The following is a 22,986-nucleotide window of genomic DNA, read 5'->3' as shown; positions in this document are numbered from 1 at the left end:
AACGCGTGTTGTAACCCGGGCGCCGCGCTCCTCGTCCGCTCTCCGGAGGGCGCGCTGAGGGCGCCAGGGCCCGGTACGCCTACGCCTGGGCTGTCCCGACACGCCGGCCGGCGCCCGGCCGCCCGCCCCACAGCCCACACCTGCACAGCGGGTCGCACTCTATTAAAAGTCGTCTGTTTGCTGTTCCTCCTTTACCGCTGCTCTTTGAGGGCAGAGGCCCCGCTGTGTTTGGAACGAGGCCACCAACCCTGAGGACCCGCCAGCACACACGGCTCCTGGTCCCCTCCCCTGGGGTCGCAGTGCCTCCTCTTGGAAGGGCAGCGGTCCGTCCCCCTGCGGGTTTCCCCGAAGGCGGAGCCTGGGGCAAGGATTCCGCAGCAGGCAGGGCAGCTGCAGAATCTGCAGGGCGGAGTGAAAACACAGGCCCCTTTTTCAAAAGTCAGGAATTGCAAGACAGCGACTGCAGCGCTTTAAACCACGTGCCCGCGTGCAGCTGTGTGGGTGCGCCCTGCCGGCGAGGCTGGCGCAGGACGGGCAGTTTACTTGGGAGATGATTCAAGGAAGCAGGAGCCCCCAGGGGAAGGGGAGCCAGTGTGCAAAGGGCGTCGATTTTCTGCCTGGTTCTGGGATCGAGAGCCCTGGTCCCTTTGGTTGGAAGGTGGTGGTAGAAACCAGCAACCGGGTGCTGGTGAGATGGCTTTTTCCTGTAAGTGGTGGAGCTTTCTAGGGTCCCCTATTCAGGAGCTATTTTTAGCACCTGCCAAAAATTTTAATGTCTCAAAACTGCCCCCAAGAACTGGTCCCACTCCCCTGAGATAGAAAAAAAATAGAAAAGAAAAGAAAAAAAAAAACTGGTCCCAGCATCACACTGGGTCCTGTCCCTGCATCTTGCGTTCCCAGCCGTAGCCAAGCCCTGGCCCAGAACCGTCTCTGTAGGACACACAGCCCCACTCCTGCCAGAGCCCTCTGGCCCCCAACTCTCCTGGAGCCTGGAGAGGGCAGGTGGCCCCCTGAGGCTCTGCAGTCAGGACACCTTCCTGGTTCCTTCTCTGCTGTAGGTATGAGAATGAAGGTGCTAGGGCTCCCTGTCCCTTGGTTGTCACAGCCTTGTGTGTCCCAGATGCACTGGCCCCTGTCTCAGTCAGCTCAGGTGCTGTAACAAATACCACCGACAGGGCGGCTTAAACAATAGAAATTTATCATCTCACAGTTCTGGAGGTTGAAATCTGCGATCCAGGTGCAACAGGGCTGGTTCCTCCTGGGGCCTCTCCCCTGGGCACGTGGACAGCCGTCTCCTCCCTGTGTCCTCACATGGTCATCACTCTCTGTGGGTGTCTGTGTCCTAATCTCATAAGGATGCCACTCCTATGGGATCAGGCCCACTCTAGTGACCTCATTTTAACCTCATTATCTCTGCAAAGACCCTGTCTCCAGGCACAGTTATGCTGGGATTAGGCCTTCGACATATAAATTTGGGGGCGGGGGTCACAATTCAGCCCTTAACAGACCTCATCCCTCCCAGCTGCCAGACACTGCCCTTGCTGAGACTCCCCACCACCTGGGGGCCCTCTGCGGGACGCAGGGCCGTCTGGTGGGCACTTTGGGCCCCCTCCCCTGGGCCTGCGGGCTCTTTCGGGTGGGACCTGGCGTCGGGGCCTGAGTTTGGAGAGCTGCCCTGGTTAAGCCCTCGCAAAGGACCAGGTGCTGCCGGGGTGCCCACGTCCCCTCCTGGGACCCGGGGGTCAGGACGGCCATCACCCACGTTCACCCACAGTCAGCCCAGGGAGCCACAGCTGGACAGGACGGGCCTGCCCCTAGCCTCCAGGGTCTCTGGGCTCGCCCAGCCCTTCTCCCTCTTCCAGTCCCCGTGAGCAGCTGCTGGAGGGGGGGGCTTCCCAAGGACCAGAGAGCTGCTGACCCGAGGGATCTGGGCATCCCCTCTCCTGGCCCTGTGGTGACTGGCCCAGACGCTGACCCCACAAAGGCCGCGTGGGGGCCTGCTTCCGGGAGGAGCATGGATGGCTGCAGTCTGCTCTTGGGAGGGAGGGGTCTGTGGGGGTCCATGTGCTGCCAGGATGACCATGTGATCGGTGGGCCTTTGCAGAATGGAAACAATCCCCTGTTCAAAAATCACGAAGGACTTCAAGACGGTGTTGACTCGAGCTGGCTCTCTGGGCTCAGGGCCCTGTGCTGCTGACCTGGGGTGCGTCGCCCTCGTGGGGACCCTCCGGCCTCGGGGAGCACAGCCAGCAGCCGGGAGAGCTGGGCCTCACCTGCCCGCCCCGCCGGCAGACACGCACCCGCACACACTCACCCCCTGCCCCTTCTCCTGCCTGACCAGGCGTGCTGCCCTCTGCTGAGAGCCAGGGCTGGTGCCGGGGCCTCACACATGGTCCCTCTCACCCCCTGCAGCCCTGAGGCTTGGCTGTTCTGCCAAAGAACAAAAGGCCTGGAGGGTCACCGGACGGTCACCCAGAGGGTCACCAGGGGGCCCTGGACCCAGCTGGGCCTCAAGCCTGGGCTGACCTGAGCCGCCGCCTGCCGAGGACCCTCCCCCGAGGGTCCAGGCCACGGGCACTTCCCTCGGCGGAGCCCACGCCCACGTGGGTGGAGGCCTCAGTCCTCGCCCTCCACTGGCAGCCTCTCGGGTCCTGGCTCTGCCCCTCCCCCATGTACTCGGTTAATAAGAAGCCTGGCCCTGGGGTGGGGCGCCGCCCGAGGGCATAAAGGCCCTGCTGGCCTCCTTCCCACCTCTGCTGGCGAGAGGAGCGCCTACAGCAGGGCTTGGACCATGTCCCAGCTGGTAGAATGTGTCCCCAACTTCTCGGAGGGGAAGAACCAGGAGGTGAGGCACCAGGGGGCAGCGGGGGGCGGTGTAGGGGCTCAGGGCAAGGAGAATGCGGCTCAGTGTGCGGTTTGGGGATTGTCTTCTCTGGAAAGGGTGAGGAAGGTGGCAGCAGGCAGGCAGCCAGGTCCTGGCCCAGGTCTGGGCCTGGGGTCCGGGGGGGTCACTTGGCCTCTTGTGTGAAAACAGGGCCCCTGAAGCCCGACCCCCAGGGCCATTTCAGGGTCCCCGGGGGGTACCCCGTCTCCCTTCCCCACCTTCTGAGGTGGGCGCCGCTCTCATCCCCACGTGACCTGCAGGAAACTGAGGCACAGAGAGCTGGGCAGGCCTTCCTGCTGCCTCAGAAGGTTCCGGGCCCTTCACGCTCCGCCCCCCAGACACAGGTGGCCTGTGGACTGGGGCCCTGCCCCTCTGTGACCTTGGCCTGTGGGTCACCTTCTCGGGGCCCTGAGAGCCCCTGCGCCCGGTTTCTGCTTCCTGCCTCAGTTTCTCCCGGAGGGTGCTGCCCGGGTGCCGGCCCCCATATGTCCAGGTCCTCGCCCGCATCGTGTCTGAATGGGGGCAGGGCGGGCATGGCCCCTGCAGCTCCCGCCCCCTCTTCCGCATGGGGAGACCGAGGCGCAGGCCTGGCTTTGTCCCCAGGTGATCGACGCCATCTCCCGAGCGGTGGTGCAGACCCCGGGCTGCGTGCTGCTGGACGTGGACGCTGGCCCCTCCACCAACCGCACCGTCTACACCTTCGTGGGGCGCCCCGAGGACGTGGTGGAGGGGGCCCTCAACGCCGCCCGGGTCGCCCACCGGCTCATCGACATGGGCAGGCACAGAGGTGAGGGCCCAAGTGCGCACGGCCGGCCTCGCCCGCAGGACTCCCCAGGGGCATGGGGCCATCGCACTAGCTGGATGCTCCTTGGACCCCGTCCACGTTTCAGGGGGCCCTGGAGTGGCTGGCAGAGAGGTGATCGCACTCTGTGCAGGCCCTGGGCGGGGGTGGGGGACACAGCCCGATCTGTCAACAGCCCACAAACCAAACACATTCTGTGGGCGGCAGGGTCAAAGGTCGGTGGACACACGGGGAGCTGGTCAAAAGGGCAGGGTCTCTGGACGCCCACAGAGGGGGAGGGAATTCACAAGAGATCCCAACTGGTGAAGAGAGATGGAGGCTTATCTCAGAGGAACCGCCTGGGTGGAGGGGGCCGCGGGAGCTGCCATCTGACCCGCAGTGGGACTCGGGCTCTGAGAAGGACCCTCTGTAAGGCAGCCGGGTGACAGCGCCCCTCCCTGAGGGCTCGGACTTATCCTCTCAGCTCTTAGGAGAGGGAGGGGTTTACCCCTGAGATGCCGCAGAAATCGGGGGCTGCTTCTCCCGGGGCCCTGTGGTCAGTGCTGGTGTGCGTGTGCAGGGGGCTGGAGTGCAGGGTCTGCCCCGAGCTCCACACCTGGGCCCCAGCTTCCTCAGCCCCCATCTCTGTGCAGGGGAGCACCCTCGGATGGGCGCCCTGGACGTGTGCCCCTTCATCCCAGTGAGGGGCGTCACCATGGACGAATGCGTGCTCTGTGCTCAGGCCTTTGGCCAGCGGCTGGCAGAGGAGCTGGGTGTGCCAGGTGCGTGCCTGGGGAAGGGCGGCCTACCCCAGGGGCTCCCCCAGCCGGCCCCTCCTCACTTCACTTCACTTCCCAGCAGCCTCAACCACAACCATCTGTTGAGGCTCTCTGCTCTTGCATCCTTAAAAATGCATTTTAAGAAAAAAACCCAAAAACCCTACCATGCAGGTTTTTGACAGGTGGGAATATGTCCCGCTTCTCCTGCAATGGGACAAACCACAGGGACAGGGTCCCAGCCGTCAGGGAGGCAGGGACCGAGGAGCCGCTCTGTAAAGGACTTGAGCAGGACGGACGGGGACCCCTAAACAGTCTCTTTGGGGAATTAACCAAATCAAGGAAAAGCCCAGCACAGGGCAGCAGGCGGACCTGTGAGCCCGGGCACAGGTCCAGCCCCCTGCAATGTGGCTGATGGACGGGTGTCACCTGCCCTGTGCAGGTGTCAGAGCTGGTGGTGAGTTTTGTTTTCTCTCCTCCTCGTTCCTTAATTTGCGGGCGTGTTGCTCGTTCAATGAAAATGCACGTTGGAGAGAAACACGAATATCCTTCCAGCCCCTGTTGTGGGCGGGCAATGGCTTTTTCTGGGGCATCTGTGCAGGGGCAGCAGGGGTGGGCAGAGGACGGGTCCTGGCCCATACAGAGTGCCCATCAGCGACCACCCACACCCATCTGACGGGGCTCAGAGATGGGGGCGCTGCCAGCAAGACGGAGCTGCGGGAATGGGGGTCCTGCAGCGCCCGCCGGCCGAGGGCCTGACCGGCCAGGCCCCTTGCAGTGTACCTCTACGGCGAGGCAGCACGGACGGCCAGCCGCCAGTCTCTGCCGGCCATCCGGGCCGGCGAGTACGAGGCCCTGCCTGAGAAGGTGCGGTGTCCCCTCCCAGTGGGCAGTCTGGGGGCGGACCCCGCAGGGTGGGCCCTCCTCCGCCTTCCCTCACCCACTGGTCTCCCCACAGCTCAAGCAGGCTGAGTGGGCGCCCGACTTCGGCCCCAGCTCCTTCGTTCCCAGCTGGGGGGCCACTGTCACGGGGGCGCGGAAGTTCCTCATCGCGTTCAACGTCAACCTGCTCAGCACCAGGGAGCAAGCGCACCGCATCGCCCTTGACCTCCGGGAGCAGGGCCGCGGGGCGGGCCAGGTGAGGGCGGGCGCGGGGTCGCCGTGAGGGCACCCGTGCCGCCGCCGGAGGGGGCCCAGGCCCTGCCCCGTGCGTGGGGCTGCTGACCAGCCTGCCTCGGGGTCCACGCCACGTGGGACCGGCAGGGTCGGGGTTCCAGGGTTTGAAGCTGGGGAGCAGGTCTTTAAGGACATTTTCCATGGAAGTTGCAGGGCTGCAGCTGTGGTTAAAATACTGCATCATTTCCACACTGATAGGAAAACAGCCGCTTCTGCACCCCAGGTACCCCTAGGTGCCCCTATGTACCTCCAGATGCCTCAGGTACTTCCAGGTACCCCCAGGTGCCCTGATCCACCAAGTCTGCCATCATAGCTGTCACCTAGTGTGAGTATCGCTCCTGCAGAAAGTTCGAGCTGGACACAGACACAGAGACACCCGGTGAAGGAGGCCCTGCCCACCTGTCAGGCCCCACTCCCAGAGCCCTGGGCCTTCCAGGCAGCTGAGGCCCTGGGAGCCCAGCTTCCGTGCTGAACACTCAGTTGTCTGCAAACACAATACAAAAACACGGCAACTCCCGAATCCTTCTCTGTGCTCTGCTGACGTCAAGAGTCTGCCTAAGCCCGAACGGTAGACTGAGTCATCCCAGGCAGTGAGGGCCAGGAGCTGGCCTCTGGGGCAAGGGGTGGGAGGCAGAGACCGCCCCAGGACAGGGATGTGGGCGGGATGCCCGGGCCGCCCGGCCTGGTCTGAGCCTGTGGCTTGTGCAGGGCGGGCCCCGTGGCACTGACCCTTCGGGGCCTTGGTTTCCCGTGTTGGGCAGGCCCTTTCCCGGCTCAGATGAGAATGGGCGAGTGAGGAACAGACCTGCCTGAAGCCGGCTGCCTGGCTGCACCGCACGGTCTTCAGGCCACGGCCCCCCTCGTCCGGGTGTCTGGGGTGGAAGGGAGCCCTCGGGCTGGCTGGGGGATGCAGGGCCAAGGGGCTCTCAGTGCGGGGCGCAGGAGAGGCTGGGCGGGGCCGGGCTGGGCAAACCTTCTCCTTGGCAGCCAGGACGCCTGAGAAAGGTGCAGGGCATCGGCTGGTACCTGGATGAGAAGAACCTGGCTCAGGTGTCTATGAACCTCCTGGACTTTGAGGTCACAGGGCTGCACACGGTCTACGAGGAGACCTGCAGAGAAGCCCAGGTGAGCAGGGTGGGTCCCCTCCCCTGTCTCTCAAGCCCAGCCCCCTGGGCACTGACTCCCCAACCTCCGACCTCCGACCTCTGACCTCCGCAGGAGCTGAGCCTCCCGGTGGTGGGCTCGCAGCTGGTGGGCCTGGTGCCTCTGAAGGCCCTGCTGGACGTGGCCGCCTTCTACTGCGAGAAGGAGAACCTTTTCGTCCTGGAGGAGGGGCAGCGGCTCCGGCTGGTGGGTGGGGCTGGGGGTGAGTCAGGGAGCAGGTCGGGGGCTCCGGACACCTGCACCCCGGGCCTGGGGCCCTGTCTGCGGGGCCAGGCCTCCTCCTTCTTTGTTTTCTTGTCTGTGCCTGGAAGTTGAGATCACACTGTTTTCACTTGGGGGACACTGTTGAGGTTTTCTCTGTGACCTAAAATGTGTTCAGTCTTGTGAAACTTCAGCGGAGAGGACGGGGCCCGGTGCCTGTCCTGGAGCCGCGTCGCGCGGATGGAAGGACCTGCCCCTCGTCCGCTCCCTGCCTGTTGGGATTTGGGTGCATGAATCTAGTGTCCATGGGTTATTCACAAAGTTGTTCCTTTGGTCCCAGGTCCTACCGCCTGCTCTGGGTGTGGCCGTCCTTCTCAGTCCTGTTGCTCTGGCCTCAGAGTCATTTTGTCTTGAGGGCGTTTCTTATAATGAACGCGTGATTGGATTTCTCTGAAAGTTTTATTTATTTGTTTATTTATTTTTGGCTGCGTTGGGTCTTCGTTGCTGGGCGCCGGCTTTCTCTAGTTGCGGCGAGCGGGAGCTGTTCTTCGAGCTGTTCTTCGTTGCAGTGCATGGGCTTCTCATTGCGGTGGCTTCTCTTGTTGCGGAGCACAGGCTCTATGCGCGCGGGCTTCAGTAGTTGTGGTGCATGGGCTTAGTTGCTCCGTGGCATGTGGGATCCTTCCGGACCAGGGCTCGAACCCATGTCCCCTGCATCGGCAGGTGGATTCTTAACCACTGTGCCACCAGGGAAGCCCTCTCTGAAAGCTTTTGTCTTTTGGTAGTTGAGTTTATCCTTTTGTATCTACTAATTTAGCAGGTATGTCTGGACTTACTGTTGTCCTAGTTTTAGGCATGAGAGTATGTGGTTTCCTTTGGGCTGTATGGAGGAGTTAGTCTATTTTTAGGAATTCTGGTAATTACCTTATAACAATATATTTATCTCTATTTTTGATTTATTAATTTAAAAACTTTATCCAAATGTATCAGTTTGACTTAATTTTTATCAGCACAGGCACCTTGGAGATAGCATAGCTTTGGTTCTAGGCCACTGCAAGAAAGCGAATATCACAATAAAGTAACTCACACGATTTTTTTGGTTTCCTAGTGTGTATAAAAGTTATGTTTACACTAGACTGTAGTCTATTAAGTTTGCAATACTATTATGTCTAAAAAAGCTGTGTACATACTTACTTTAAAAGTACTTTATTGCTAAAAAATGCTAACCATCATCTGAGCTTACAGAGTCCTGATCTTTGTGCCGGAGGAGGATTTGAAATACTGCAAGAATTACCAAAATGTGACACAGAGACACAAAGTGAGCAAATGCTGTTGGAAAAATGGTGCCAATAGACTTGCTTGAAGCAGGGTTGCCACAAACCTTCAATTTGTCAGAAATGTACTATCTGTGAAGTGCGGTAGAGGGAGGTCTGCCTTTTGCTGTCTGGCGGAAGCCAACAGAGCTTATACTCAGTGGTGTAGCTTTGAAGAAATAATCATCTGAAAGCATAATATATACTTTAAGAAAAGAATCTACATTCCCATAACGTGAGACACAGGAAATGAATGAGACAGTAACGGCACAGCATTTACTGCTGTCTTTCTTCCTTCTCTATTTTTTAGGGAGCTGGTTATTTTGGTGCTTAAATGTTTTTTCAGTTGTTTAAATTATGGTAAAATAGACATGACATAAAATTTGTCGTCTTTTAACCATTTTTAAGTGCACTGGCCACTGATGTATGTGTATAAAGTTGTGCAGCTGTCACCAGTGTCCGGGATGGGGTTTCCTATTTCTGCAAAAGACGTTGTCAGGACTGTGACGGGGCTCGCGCTGACTCCGCAGGCCACTTTGGGTGGTGGTGCTGTCTTACAGCACCGTCTTTCCAGCCCTGGACGTGGGCCGTGTTCCCCTTCATTTGTCTTTGCCTTCTTTCATCACGTTTTGTAGTTTTCGTTGTAGTCTTTCACCTCCTTGGTTAAGTTAATTAATTCCGAAGTATTTTATGCTATTGAAACGGAATTGTTTTTGTAATTTCTTTTTCGGATTGTTCACTGTTAGTGTTTAGAAATGCACTGACCTTTGTGTGTTGACTTTGTATCCTGCTACCTTGCTGAATTCATTTATTAGTTCTAGGTGCTTAACTTTTTAAGTTTAAATAATGTATTTAATCCTTTAGCTGTTTATCAATATTAGACAATGTCTGTTGACTCTTGGTGAAGAGAGACAAAAAAATTAATGCGCTTGTGTGAGTGGTCATCTCTGTTCCAGATTTAAATTGCTTTGTTGTTATTTTTACATTGTCAGTGTACAACATTGACCTTCTGTAACCATATCCACACATACTAAATACCCACAGATGTTTAATCTTGGTTCTATACACAAGTGAGGTCACTATGCATCTCTGTCCTTTCCCATCTGTCTGGCTGGATTTCACAGACAGGCAGATTTTTAAAGAAAGGCTCACAGGGGCTTTATTCTGTGGGTTCTGGCAGGTTTGGGAATGTCTTTCTGTGATGTTATGCTTGCAAGACCGTAGGACAACCGAAACCTCAAGTCACCAGTCTTTTCCTGAGAACGTTGCAGACACGTCGTTACCACCTTTGGAATGAATGTCCCTGTGCGGAGGTCTAAGGCTAACCCTGACCTGGTGACCGGTTCTTTCTCCTGGATACTTGAAGAATTCCATCCTTATCCTTGAGGGTCAACGACGCTGCCACAAGAGTCTTGCTGTGGATTGTTCCACATCAGTTTTTTCTCTGGAACAAGGTTTCTTGTGATTCACAGGTTCATTCTTGTTTAGCTTCAGGAATATTTTCTTCCATTGTATTTTTGATCCAGTTTTTGGTCCTTTCACTTTACCGACACCCGTTACACTGCGGTAGCATTTTCTTCCACATATTCTGCCTTTTTTGTTCTTTCTTTCCCCCGTATTCACTGTGGTTTTCTCAGCCTTCATTTTGCAATCCCTGATGCGGTTTATGGCTGGGTCTATTCTCTTTCTAGCAGTTACAAAGTTTTGTGTAACTTTTTATCTTGATGTAATTTCCTACTCACAGAAGAGGTGCGAGCACAGTACCAGGAGCTCTTTTATGCTCTCCAGGTTCACCTATTGTTGCATTTGGCCCCATCTGCTGTATCACTCTATTTCTGTATTCCATGCATAATCATATTTTTTTCTGGAACATTTTAAAGTAGATTGAAGACACTGTGCCCTTTACCCCTTGTTTAGTCAGGGTGTAATTCTTAAGATCAAGGACGTTCTCTTACACAATCACAGTGCAATGATCAAAACCGGGAAATCCAGCACGCTACAGCCTGGCGTCTAATCTGCAGACCGGAATCAAATCGCATCCGTGCCCCCCTGTCCATGGTCTGCCCCAGAGCAGCAGAGGGTTCGGCTGGCTTGTCTTTTATGGCCTTTAATCTGGATCAGGTCCCCAGTTCTCCCCGTCTTTCCTTGACCGTGACGGACTGTGGAGCACCGGCTGGTGGCTTTGTGAAGCGCCGCTCGCTGGGTGCCGGTCTGACCTGTCTCAGGGCGGTGTGTGCTTGTGCGTTTCCGGCAGGAGTAGCACAGAAGTGATGGAGTGTCCCCCTCAGGGCGTTACCTGGGTCCTCTGGTCAAGCTGGTATCCCTGACCCAGGGTTATCACTGCAGTGTTTCTGTTTTCCTTTTGTTGTTAATAAGGACTCTCTGGGGAGGTAGTTTAAGAATGTGTAAGTGACCTGCTCCTCTTAAAATTCCAGCCGCAAGTATTAGGAGCATCGAGAATTTTCTAACTTCATCCTTTTTCTCTAAGAAGCTTTCACCTCTCCCACATTTATTTATTCCTTATTAATGTGTTTGACGCTCTCTACTGTCTTCTTTTTTGTTTTTTTTGGCGGTACGCGGGCCTCTCACTGTTGTGGCCCCTCCCGTTGTGGAGCACAGGCTCCGGACGCGCAGGCTCAGTGGCCATGGCTCACGGGCCCTCTGCAGCATGTGGGATCTTCCCGGACCGGGGCACGAACCCTTGTCCCCTGCATCGGCAGGCGGACTCTCAACCACTGCGCCACCAGGGAAGCCCTCTACTGTCTTTTAAAACATATTATTTTATATTTTTTATCTGAAAGTTCTGAGGTCTGCAGTCCTTGAAAGTCTGATTTTGCAGACTGTTGTGTCTGCTGATTCTCATGGTGCTGCTTCTTCACGCGCTTTGTGATTTTGGATCGTGAGGGCCTGTTCTTTAGAGTTTCGTCTGTGTTAATTCTTGGTCACCTGGTTTAGTTTGTGTTTACCTCTGTTAGGTGTTTGGGCCACTTTAGATGAGCCTTTTGCTTGGAGCTTTGGTGCCACACAGGAAGAGAATTCTGTGTGAACGGTGGCCCACCTCCCCGTCAGGTTAGAATTCCCAGGAAAGATTTGTTTTCGTGCTTCACCAAACGGAAGGCCGAGACTGGGAAGTATCCCAGTATTTCCTGTGATGGGTGGTTTTTCCAAGATTCATCCTTGGAGATGTCCTCTTTCAAGGGTCTCCCGTCTGACACAGCTCTTGTGGGCTCGAGACCACCCCTACTCGTGAGAGGTCGCAGATGTCTCCAGGGTGGACCCAGCTTCTGGGAGAGGAGGTCTTTCTGGGCATTTCTGGTCACTTCTGGCTGTGAATGGTTTCCTTTACTTGCTGCCAGCTTTGCCGGGTGCTGAATTCCATTCTGACAGTTCTGTTCCTCACTCTGAGGTTTTCTGCGGCAGGCGGGCTGCTTGCCGGCTCTACCGCCAGCCCTTGGGCACTCTCTGCCCCATTTCCACATCCTCAGGGAGACCTCATGACCGTCCCCGGGGACCTGCTGCTTCGTTTCCCTCAAGCTGCGCTTGTCATTTTCTGTTTTGTGTGGAACATGTCACCTGTGTGGCTCAGAGGGGTTGGAACTGTGTGATGGCATTGAGCATTATAAAGTGTCCTGAGTGGTTTTTGGTGGAAAGAATTCTACTCCAAAATGGGGATATTTCCAACTTAATTTTGAATTTGGGTAAAATTCACTTTTCCTCACATATCAAGTCTCACATTTGGGCAGATCAGGCAGCTCCCGGCCTTTAAGAACCAGAGAGACCCTGACACCCGAGGAGCTGGAATCCTGTCCAAAGAGGCAGTTTTCTTGGTCCCTTTCCGGCACAGGCTCTTGTGGGGGCAGGATGGGGTCACCACGGGCCTTGGTCTCCCTGGAGCAGCACGGTGGGTGGGTGGTGTGTCCGGAGCCCAGGCAGGGTGCCTGCTGTCAGTGAGGCCTTCAGCGGGCAGGGCTGCTGGTGGGCATGGGGTGCGGCAGCTGTGCCCTGCAGGCTCCCCACCAGGGCAGGGTGCCCCGCGGGCGGCAGGGGTGGGACCTGCCGGTCAAGGGGACTCCACTCACCGGCCCCTCTTCCAGGTGGTGAACCGGCTGGGCCTGGACTCCCTGTCCCCCTTCAACCCCAAGGAGCGGATCATCGAGTGAGCAGCCCCCGCCCCCCGCCCCTGCATGGAGACCCCCTCAGTCCTCCAGAGTTCTGCTCTGTCGCCAGGCGTGGGGCTGGGAGCTTGCTGGGGGGCCCAGTGGGGTCCCGACAAGGTCCCACTCTGTCCTCACGCAGCTCCTGGCTGGTCACAGCCCCTCCCCGGGGCAGCCACTCTGCATATTGGACCCACATCCTTGCCCCCCACACACACTGGTGCAAATCAGGGGCCCCCAGCCTGGCCAACCCCACCCTTACGGCCTGGCTGCAACGACCCAGGACCCTGTTCCCGCCCCTGCACGATGCAGACCCTCACTCCCAGCCCCACCCCTGCAGGTACCTGGTCCCCGAGGTCGGCCCAGAACAGAGCCTGGTTGACCAGCCCCTGCGCAGCTTCGTCCGTGAGGTGGGCGCCCGCTCGGCAGCCCCAGGGGGCGGTTCCGTGGCCGCAGCCAGTGCAGCCATGGTGAGTGGGGCCTGGGCGAGGATGCGGGGGAGACGGCCGGGGTTGGGGGCGTCGCCCAGCCTGGGGCTGGTCCCACGCACAGGGCACTCTCCCCAGGGTGCCGCGCTGGCCTCCATGGCCGGCCTCATGACCTACGGGCGGCGCCAGTTCGAACACCTGGACGCGACCGTGCGGCGCCTGGTCCCACCCTTCCACACGGCCTTGACTGAGCTGACCGCGATGGTGGACGCCGACGCCCGGGCCTTCGAGGCCTACCTGGTGAGCGTGCAGACAGGCCTCCGTCACCAGCCCCGCAGAGGCAGCCCCGAGGGAGAGTGGGGTCTGTGGACAGTACGGGGTCCGGACGAGAGAAAAGTGGGTCAGGGTCACAGGGGGAGGGGGAGGGGCTGCCACGAGCACAGTTGTCTGTAGACCCCGGGGGCTGGAGGGAGGAGACAGTGGTCTAGCCCCTCTTGGGCACCCCCCTCCCCCCGCTCGTGCAGGGCCAAGCTCGGCGGGTGTGGTGCAGGCGTGACTCCAGGTCGGGGTCTCTGCAGGCTGGGGGAGGGGCAAGAAGGGCACCTGTCCTGAGGGTCAGCCAGGCTCAGCGTCCCCCTGCCCACGTCCCTGAGTCCCGCTGATGGGTGACACCCAGACCTGCAGATGCCGGAGGAAAACAAGGTCCCCAAGGAAGAGCTCCCATCCCGGGAAGGGCGGGAACAGGAATCTTCACAGAAGAAACGCTGTGGGTCATGGTCTCAGAGATCAGAGAAGATGTTCAGCCATGAGACACAAAGGGCCCCCGGGGAGCCGGGCACTTTCAGAAGCACAGGACGTGGGCGGCTGCATCCAGGCAGTGCCCATCCAGGGGGCAGCGGAGGAGGGACGTCCATCAGACCGGGCAGGGGATGGGGAACTTGCAGGAAGGTCGAGGTCCGAATTCAAGGTCAAGAAGCCCCAGGCGTGTCTGAAGGCAGATACAGCAGAGAGGACCCGGGAGAGGCGGGAATGAGGGCGCTCGTACCCCACGGGGGTAGGAAGACACGCCTGGGAAGGAATGAGCTCCCGACAGACAGCAGGCATCCAGAGCCGCCTCGGGGGTGGGTGGGGGACGGGGCAGGAGGACCTGGGCCAGGCGACCTCGGGGGCTGCTGGGCTGGCTGCCCCGACGTGAGTGCCACATCCGCACGGGGACAGTCTAGGATGTCGCATTGCGGGAGGAGGTGACCCTGCGACAGAAGCTGGGTCCCCGGGGGCGGGGTACAGAGACTGACACCTTTCCCCTATGCTCTTTTACGTTTTAATTTCGTTTATTTGCTTTTTAAAATGGGTGAAAGCTTCAGGGGTTCAGAGTTCACAGGGGCAGAGGGCAGCTGGTGTGTTGTCCCCCTGCCCAAGCAGGTGCAGCCCCAGTGCGTGCGTCTCCCTGAGATGTTTGTGTGCATTTGGGCAGAACTGGGTCTCCCCTTTCTCCTCCTTTCTTACGCACGTGGCGGCAGGCAGATGTCCAGTTGCATCTTTCACCTTATGTCCTCCTGGAGCAGGGACACCCCCGGCTCAGTGGCCCGGTGTTCTGGGGTCGCCGGGGGTGGAGGCCTTGGACCAGCGCTGTTGGGGATTCTGGCCAGGTCCAGTCAGCACCTGGGACAGGCAGTGTGGACAGCTGGCCTCCGTCACTGGGCACTCGGTGGACGGGCTGTAGGAGCGACTCGTGGACGGGCTTTCCCCCCAGGGTGGGTGTGTTTCCCACATGGAGGGTGCTGCCCAGTGGTCCTTGCAGAGGTTGTGTGGATCGAGCCCTGGAGTGGCCCTCCCGCCGTCTGCCCCGACACCGCGGCCACTGGACCTGGTGGTCACGTGCGTCTCTTGGTGCTGCCCTGGTGCGAGCGTCTCACGTGGGCAGGGCAGGGGGAGGAGCGTTTTCATACTTTCTGCAGCGGTTTTATTTCCTTCTCAGGAAAGTGAGGTGTCCTTTTCTTCTCTGTTCTGCGTGGTGCTGCCTAGGCCTTTTCATAAGCCAGTGAGTCTCAGCTTGTTTGACTTTCAACTTTGCTTGTGCTGGTTTCTGACCATCAGAGCCTTGTGTTTTCATGTCGTCGAATATTCAGTCTTTCTTTTGCTCTTTCCTTGGTGTTGTGTCGTAGTTTAAACGGCCTCCCCAGGCCAGAATTATTGCACTTCTCTCAGGGCACCTCTAGCTGTCTGTGGTCTGAGGCACTTCAGATACTGAGGGGCTCGAGTAGAGGCATCAGTGTGCATGTAAGTAACAACACGTAATTAAAAACAAATATGAAAAATTCTGGCCGCCAGAGATTAGAAATAAGACAAACATAAAACAACTGGAGGGGACAGTAGAAAAATGAAAACCTAATCCAAAGGCAGGAAGGAAAAAGAAAAGTAGTCAGCAAAGAGGTGTGGTTTAGAGAAAACCTAACATAGAATGGTTAGACTGAAGACACACCCGACCGGCGATCACACACACACGCGTGTGAGTATGATAGACACTGCACTGGTCTAGGTCCCCAGTGAGCAGCAGGAAGACAAACTTTTGAACAAAAATAAGAAAACATCCTTATCTTGCACCGAATACATGTGCAACCTCAGGTGGAGTCACCAGAGAAACCTCACAGTGAGTCAGAAAATAAATCAGACTGCAGCCCTGAGGGTGGGCCGCCCCCCTCAGCCAGACACAGGCGTGGCCACGTGAAAGTCAGACCTGACGAAAATCAGCAAAGCTCTGCCCAGTGGAGACCCTCCTGCCCCCCCAGCCCCGCCCCGACCTGGGTCTGCAGCAGAGTCAGCAGGTCCCCGTGTTCGGGAGGAGCTGCTGTGGGTCCACACGGAAAAGAGACACGTGTTACAGGAGAGAGGAGGCCGGAGGGGCGCCCGGGGAGACTGGGGAACGTCAGGATGGTGACAGAACCCGGCTCAGGTCGGGTCCAGGATGGTCACAGAATCTGGTTCTGGTCGGGTCAGGATGCTGATCGAATCTGGTTCCGGTCGGGTCCAGGGATCCTTTACGCTCATGCAGGGTTGATGGACCCGCTGACTGTTAACGGTTTTGGGCGGAGATTTGGCGAAACCTACGACCCAGCAGGCATGTTCCCCACCAGCTACGCCCTTGGACCCGGCACGCGGGCAGGCCTCGGGCGCTGGTGTGAGCGAGCGGGGCTGGACGGGTGCTCACAGCACGGGGTGCGGGACGGGGGAGGCCTGCCCGGCAGCGGCGAGGCGGGCGACACATGGGCTGATGGCTCCTCAGAGGAGGCCTGGGTTGTGTGGCCCCTCGGGGATGCGCGGACACGGCCTGAACCATGACACCTGGACTTCGGGGGTTGTGCGGTTGCCTTGCCTGGAGGCTGGGAGGCCTGGGGCTGGAGAACCCGCTCCCCTCCACCCTCCTCTCCAGCCTCCAGTGCTGACCACGTGGGGCCTTGCGCCAGGTCGCCTGCCCTCCTCTGCCAGGAGCCCAGGGCTCTAATCCACGGAACCGACCTCGGGGGTGGTGTGGGCCCTGCGTGAAGCCCCTCCCTGCCCCAGGCTCCCGTGTCCCCTCATCACAGTCAGTCACCCGCGCGTTTCTGTGTTTGCTCCGGCAGAAAGCAACGAAGCTGCCCAAGAACACACCTGAGGACAAGGACAGGTGAGCGCAGCGCTGGCTGCGGACATCCGGACGCCTCAGGAGGCCCTGGTACCAGTCAGTCCCCCACTGGGGTGTGTTGTGATTGAAGAACAGTTTCCCTGTGGTCCCCACCCTGGTTCCGTCTGCTCAGAGCGGAGCCATCAGGTGGGTCCAGCAGTGTCCGGGCGCCCTGGGCTCTAACCACTGACCCTCTTGCTTCCAGACGCGCAGCTGCCTTGCAGGAGGGGCTGAGGCGGGCGGTGGCCGTGCCGCTGGCGCTGGCGGAGACGGTGACCTCGCTGTGGCCGGCGCTGCAGGAGCTGGCCCTGTGCGCGAACCTGGCTTGCCGGTCGGACCTGCAGGTACGCTGTGGAGCCCCGCTGCGGGGGCGACCTGCGGAGGGGCACTGGGCATCACAGCTCTTCACCAAGCTGGGCAGGCACAAGCGCTCACAGGGCGTTTCGGTCAGTCTCAGCCCGCAGGCCCGGCTCCGTCACCCATTAAGGTCTTGTGAAAGGTCGCGCGGCAGAGAGAAGCAGAAACTCGAGTGTGTCTCCAGAGGCCACCCCTAACCATCCCGCAGACCCCGTCCCTTCCCTCCTTCCCACCGCCCCTCTTCCAGAAAACCCAGGGGCTTGCAGATGTGCACAGGCACCCCGTCCGCAGCGCGCGCCGTGCGCAGAGGCTGGGGACCAGGAACGCCAGGGCCGGCTCTGCGTGTCCGCAGCCCATCCTGAGGGGAGGAGCCTCGTTTCCTTGGGCTGGTTGTTATATCTGCCTCTGGAGGCGGCCAGGCCGAGCTGCTTCTCTCTGTGGGGAGAGGGCCGGCCCTGCCGCCTGGAGGGAACCCTTGGGCTGGTCAGTTTGCCGTCTTCACGGATGAGGCGTGAGGCCCCCAGGCCGTGTCCCTAGGCTGAGGAGTGGGCAGGGCAAGGCCCTGCTGCCCCCGGTACCGACGGCCCTGCCCCTTGGCTGTTGTAGGTGGCGGTGAAGGCCCTGGAGACGGGTGTGTTTGGCGCGTATTTCAACGTGCTCATCAACCTGAAGGATGTCACCGATGACGCGTTTAAGGACCAGGTGGGCAGGGGTGTGGGCCGGGCCCGCCGAGGGCACTGGAGGCTGCCCTCGGGCCGTGGCTCCCAGACCTGGGGCCCAGGGCACCTGGCCAGCAGGTCCTCAAGGGAGGGAAGTGTCCATCAGATGAGTAGTTCCTCCAGCTCCTGAGGGTGGACGAGGCCTGGCCGGCAGAACGCAGGCGTCGGGGACGCCTGGGGCCGTCTTTCAGCGCCTCTGTGGAGGCAGGTGGCCTGGGGGCCTGCCGGCACCCCCTAGTTCCCTCCCAGGGAGCTCTGGCCAGGGCTGGGGTCTCTCCCAGGTGGCTTGGGCTGTAGCGCTGGCAGCACAGGGTCTCAAAGAACAGTCTCCAGCCTAAGCAATGATCCCACTTCAGCATTTGTGATCATTTCATTGTTACTGTTTATTGGAGGAAAATTCACAAAACGTGCAGCTCACTGTGTTAGATGATACAATTCAGTGGCGTTAAGCCCACTTACGGGGTTGCGAGACCACCACCTCTATCAAGGTCTGGAACATTCTCATCACTCCAAAGGATGCCCCACAGTCACCCCCATTCCCAGCCCTGGCCACTGCCCATGTGTCTCTGTGATCTTGTGACGATCTTTAAAAAGTGATTTCGCGGCTCGGAATGGGAGCGCCACGGCCTTTTCGAGCGTCAGCCTGTCCCCACCTGCCTCTCCAGCTGGGCTGGGCTTGGCCATCAGGGAAGCATTGAGATGATGGACAGGCCGCTTGAGCCCTGGCCCTTAAGGCCTCAAGGACACAGCCCTGCCCTTGGCAGTCATGGCTAAAGTGGGGAGACTGGGAGGGTGGGGGCTGGCTGGCCCCAAATCTCAGGAAAGACAGAGGGGCCCCTCCCGTCACCACCAAGAGACCCATGAGGAGCTGGGGACCCCTAGGTCAGGGGCTTGGGGTCACCCAGAGTGGACAGCCCAGGGAGGTGGCGGGGAGGTGGGGCCAGCGGGGTTGGTGGCGGGCTTGGGGTGGTGACGGGGCCCCTGTGTCTGTCAGGTCCACCAGCGCATCTCCGGCCTCCTGCAGGAAGCCAAGACCCAGGCGGCACTGGTGCTGGACCAGCTGGAGGCCCGGTGGGAGTGATGGCCGGGCGGGGGACCTCACTGGACTCTGCTTCCCCCGGAGGCCCCTCCAGACACATCCCACGGGGCCCAGAGAGGGGAGGGTGTGGGGGGCAGGTGTGTCTGGGTTCGTGGTGTCACCTTCTGTCACCTGGGGCCTCCAGTAAAGTGAGGACACACTGGTGCCTGTGGGGTGTATGCAGGGGATCCGTGGGTGGGCTGGGGGAGGGCTGAGCCGAGCGGCTGGGACGGGGACCCCGTGAGGTGCCAGTGTGGGGAGGCAGGTGGGGGGAGATGGAGGTGCAGCCCAAGGTGACACAGGGTCCCAGAGCACCTGGAGTCCTGGGGGAAAGAGCCCATCACATGGAGGGGTGAAGGCCGCGCTGCCTGATGGGCGGGGACCTGCCAAGGTGAGGACAGGCAGAGGGCCGGGAGTTCCTGGGGAGGTGCTGCTGACATGCGGCCGGGTCCCACGTCCTGGCGGGAGAGCTCAAAGCGTTGGACCTGGGCTCTGGGAGGGGGGTCCTGGGCACTGGGCACCGACATCCCTCAGTGGAAGCTCAGGGGCTGAGGCCCAGTGGTGGGGGTCCCAGGAGGGTCCCTGCAGGGCCTGGGCAGTGAGGGAGGTGGGGGTGCAGTGGAGAGCCCCCTGGGCTGGGGGCAACTGACCTGGTCCAGGTGCTGCAGAGCCAATGATGCCCGAGGGAGGGACGAGGGATCCTGGGGGGTGAGAGGTGTGCGTGGGGCCCTGCAGGGATCGTGGGAGAGGCCTGGGCAGGCAGCCGTGTTGCCCCAGTAGGGCAGCATCCTTGAGGCTTGGAGCTGTAAGCGCGCGAGCATCGGCGTTACTTTAGGAGGGCCAGGAGACACCAGGAGCTGCAGGAGGGCCCCAACCTGTTCTTTTAAAATAGGCAACGCATCACGTAGTTCAAAAACCAGGGCTGTGCAGAGAGTCCCCACCACCGGGTCCCCAGCAGCCCTTGCGTAACCTCTTCAGGAAATCACTGAATTCCCTCTTTGCGCCCATTCAGTGTTTATGCAAACACAAACACATGTGAATATATACTCTTCATTCTTCCTTGACTGCGTTAAGAGAGCAGATCAAATGCTGACTTTTGTTCCTAGTTAACGCGTTAGCCTGGAGGCCATGGCCCGGACCTTTCACATCAGCTTTTATTTTAGAGACCCCTACTTACTTTATTCACTCGTCCTTTCTCCGTATTTCCTTCACCATTGCATTGTGAAATAGAAGATACATTCAGGAAGGTGCATGTCCTGATTGGCCTTCTCCCGTCACAGACCCCTTCTCACCCTGACCCCTGACCCCAACGGCCCTGCTCCACGGTGACCGCGCTCTGGCTTCCCGTAGGCCATCCGGCACAAGGGCACACTCCCCACGCAAAGGCTCAGTTTTCCCCGTGGGCTGACATCTGGGTGAACGGGGTCGTGTGTGCCCTTGGCGTCTGCTGTGTCTCTCCACCTCGCGTGCGTCTTGCACAAGGCTCACAGAGTGGGGGGACCGCTGAGTCCTGGGGTGTCACCCTCCCGAGCAGCTGCACCACTGCACTCAATCTCCCCTTGTCCCCGTGGCAGAGCTCGGAGGAGTTCTCACCACTGACGGTGGAGTGTGTCCCTAGCTCTCAGATGCTGGGATGGGGGCTGAGGGGGTGAGCACGGTGCCCACTAGGCCAGAAGAGACTCACCTGTTTCTCACCTGTTGCCTGCCTGGGAACCCCTGACCTCTACCCGAGGACAACTTTCCCCAGGTGGCCACTGCCGTTGGCCTGAGCCTCCCCACTGACCCACAGCCCCTCGGTGAGAGTCGGACCTGAGGCAGCCCCAGGAGTCTTAAGCAGAGCTGCCCTGGCTTATTCAGGAATGAAATAAATTTCAACTGTCCCATCCATGAGACGTCATGGCTGGTTGTTATGTAGCAGCAGCTGACAGATACACTTCCTAACTGAGTGTATTGTCAAACTTTGGGGGTTTTGCCTTGAGAGGTGGAAGATGGGTGTCAGTATGGTTTAGTTATCTTTTGTTATATCTGAGGTTGACTGTCTTTTCATATCATTAACGATGGATTTCCTTTTCTGCAGTCTGTGCATGTGCGTAGCCTGTTTTTCTATTGGGCACTAGACTGGCCCTAAATATCCGCCAGCCTCCAGCTCCTTCCCAGGGGGCGTCCTTGGCTGCATTTGATCTGCTCTCTTTACGTAGTGAAGGAAGAATGAAGAATATATATTCACGTGTTTGTGTTTGTAGCCTCCTGCCTCCAGGAAGTTCCTGTTAAAAATAATTTGAAAAAATCATCACACACTGAAATTCCTTCCAGACAGGCTGTGCACATGGAGAAACAAAAAGTATGAACGTACTTGCTAGGTAACCATACAAGATATTAAAAGAAAATGATGTGGGGAGTATATCCTCCTTGAGCAAGCCAGAGAACCCAAGTGTTCTACAGGGAAGTCTTACTATCTAAAAACTTAAAAACTTGTTTTGTGGGCTTCCCTGGTGGCTCAGTAGTTAAGAATCTGCCTGCCAATGCAGGGGACATGGGTTTGAGCCCTGGTCCGGGAAGATCCCACATGCCGTGGAGTGGCTGGGCCCGTGCGCCAAAACTACTGAGCCTGCGCTCTAGAGCCTGCGAGGCACAGCTACTGAGCCTGCGAGCCACAACTATTGAAGCCTGCGTGCCTAGAGCCCGTGCTCCACAACAAGAGAAGCCACTGCAATGAGAAGCCCGCGCAGTGCAACGAAGAGTAGTCCCCGCTCGCCTCAACTAGAGAAAGTCGGCGCGCAGCAATGAGACCCAACACAGCCAAAAATAAATAAATAAAATAAATTTATTAAAAAAAAACCAACCCCCCCCAAAAAAACTTGTTTTGGTAAAAGACATCATATCCCAAAGTAAATGTCAAGAACCTATTGGAAGGATAAAACCCAACATAGATAACAGGTAGAGTTACTATGACCAATAGAAGAGCTCCTACAAATTAAACTGACAAGGACAGTGTCTGAGCAGTTGTGTGGTGGGTGTGCTTGTCTGCGTGTGCAAGCCGGTGTGCGTGTATATGTGCAAATGCAAGGACAGCTCCAGGAAAGTCCTCAAGGGGTAAACTCTGGAAAGGGCGTGAGCTTGGGGTGCAGGGTCTCCGTTACCTCTACCGTATTCTCCCAGTGGAGTGTGGGCACAGGCGAGGGGCCTGCAACCGTGCAGGCCAGAGGCTCTCGTAGGGGCCCCGCCTACACGTGGAGCAGTGGGGGCGGGGGTGGTGTGGGGGGCTGTCCTGGGGAGGGGACCTGCAGGCCCGTATGGGGAGGGATGGAGTTCCTTCCAAGAGGCTTAGGGGAAGAACTGCAGGTGGGTTTAGAATCCACCCCCCAGACGGCGCATCGAGGGTCCGGGCTGCCCAGGCGGCACTGCGGCTCCTTCACGACTCCCTTCATCCGCTCTTTCTTGCTTGCATGTGAGGCAGTTGTAGTTGCTCATGGTCGTTATTTTTATTGGAAATCACAGCGTCCCTGACCAGGAGGCCCTCCTCATGATCTGGGAGCTCGTCTGCTGCGCGGGCCCTACTCCACCCCAGCCCACTGATACGGACGCTCCGCGCCTCCGCCAGGTCCCTCCTCTGGAGGGGTTGGAAGGCGAGGCGCCTGGGGTGACGGCGCCCGGACATCTCGGGGCGGCACCCAGGACCCTGCTTGGCGCCCACCGCACAGCAGGACGCGGGGCACCGATCCCTGAGCGAGGGAAGACCCGCCGCGCCCACCCTCTCCCGCAGGACCGGGTGCGGGGATTGGGGGGGCTCGTCCGGCTCTGGGGCGCTCACGGGAGGCCCTGCAGCCTACCCGCCTCGCCTCCCGCCTTCCCCGAGGGCCCCCCAGCGCTGCTCCGTGCCCTTCCCCCCCAGGTACTGCCCCCTCCCCCCATGGTGGGACGACCTTCTGCAAGACCAAGGGGGCCCGGCTTCTGCCTCCGGACACCTTTCATCCTCAGCAGCGACCATGTGGCCCGTTTCTTGTGACAGACCAGGGGGTGCCCTGTGGGCAGATGGGAGGGACCCTCCCCGGCAACACTGAACCCAGGGAGACTCTGATCTCTGGGGAGATCCTGTCTTTGGGGACTCCGGCCTGGGGACACCCTGTCTTCAAGGGACCCCCACCTGAGTTGGGAGAGGCTCTGCCAGGCAAATCCAGGGGTGTCCCTAAGCTGACCCCCCACAGGAGGCCATTCCCAGGTCTCAGGTATTTCACAGGCTTTGGGACAAATGCCTGTGCTTCCAGATGCTGCTGGAAAGATGCCCCAGCACTCT

At 58.9% G+C, this 22,986-nt stretch overlaps 1 protein-coding gene across 3 annotated transcripts; it reads left to right on the top strand.

Annotated features, from left to right (window-relative positions):
• Window positions 1–2,722: 2,722 nt before the first annotated feature.
• Window positions 2,723–18,855, top strand: FTCD (formimidoyltransferase cyclodeaminase). Of its 3 annotated transcripts, none has more exons than XM_082655186.1 (14): window positions 2,723–2,845; window positions 3,488–3,671; window positions 4,319–4,447; window positions 5,220–5,308; window positions 5,400–5,579; window positions 6,605–6,742; window positions 6,836–6,967; window positions 12,390–12,451; window positions 12,790–12,859; window positions 13,016–13,177; window positions 16,498–16,541; window positions 16,744–16,882; window positions 17,502–17,597; window positions 18,609–18,855. In XM_082655186.1, the coding sequence occupies exons 1-14, from the start codon at window positions 2,792–2,794 to the stop codon at window positions 18,693–18,695; spliced, it is 1,566 nt and encodes a 521-aa protein (XP_082511312.1). In that variant the 5' UTR covers window positions 2,723–2,791; the 3' UTR covers window positions 18,696–18,855. The 3 variants fall into 3 exon arrangements, 2 of the variants coding, with proteins under 2 accessions (XP_082511312.1, XP_082511311.1); XM_082655185.1 differs by having other exon boundaries at window positions 12,790–12,919; XR_014296802.1 differs by lacking the exons at window positions 17,502–17,597; window positions 18,609–18,855 and having other exon boundaries at window positions 12,790–12,919; window positions 16,498–16,612; window positions 16,744–16,879.
• Window positions 18,856–22,986: the final 4,131 nt, after the last annotated feature.

The sequence above is a fragment of the Grampus griseus genome (assembly GCF_964374135.1).
Source record: "Grampus griseus genome assembly, chromosome: 5".
Lineage (NCBI taxonomy): Eukaryota > Metazoa > Chordata > Mammalia > Artiodactyla > Delphinidae > Grampus > Grampus griseus.
Note: the sequence above shows the minus strand (reverse complement) of the source record. Positions and strands in the feature narration are given on the sequence as shown.

Coding starts and splice junctions, on each gene's coding strand:
- FTCD (XM_082655185.1), top strand. CDS start 2,792: ATGTCCCAGCTGGTAGAATGTGTCCCCAACTTCTCGGAGGGGAAGAAC. Junction 4,448..5,219: donor AGAGGAGCTGGGTGTGCCAG/GTGCGTGCCTGG, acceptor GGCCCCTTGCAG/TGTACCTCTACGGCGAGGCA. Junction 13,178..16,497: donor GGGCCTTCGAGGCCTACCTG/GTGAGCGTGCAG, acceptor TTGCTCCGGCAG/AAAGCAACGAAGCTGCCCAA.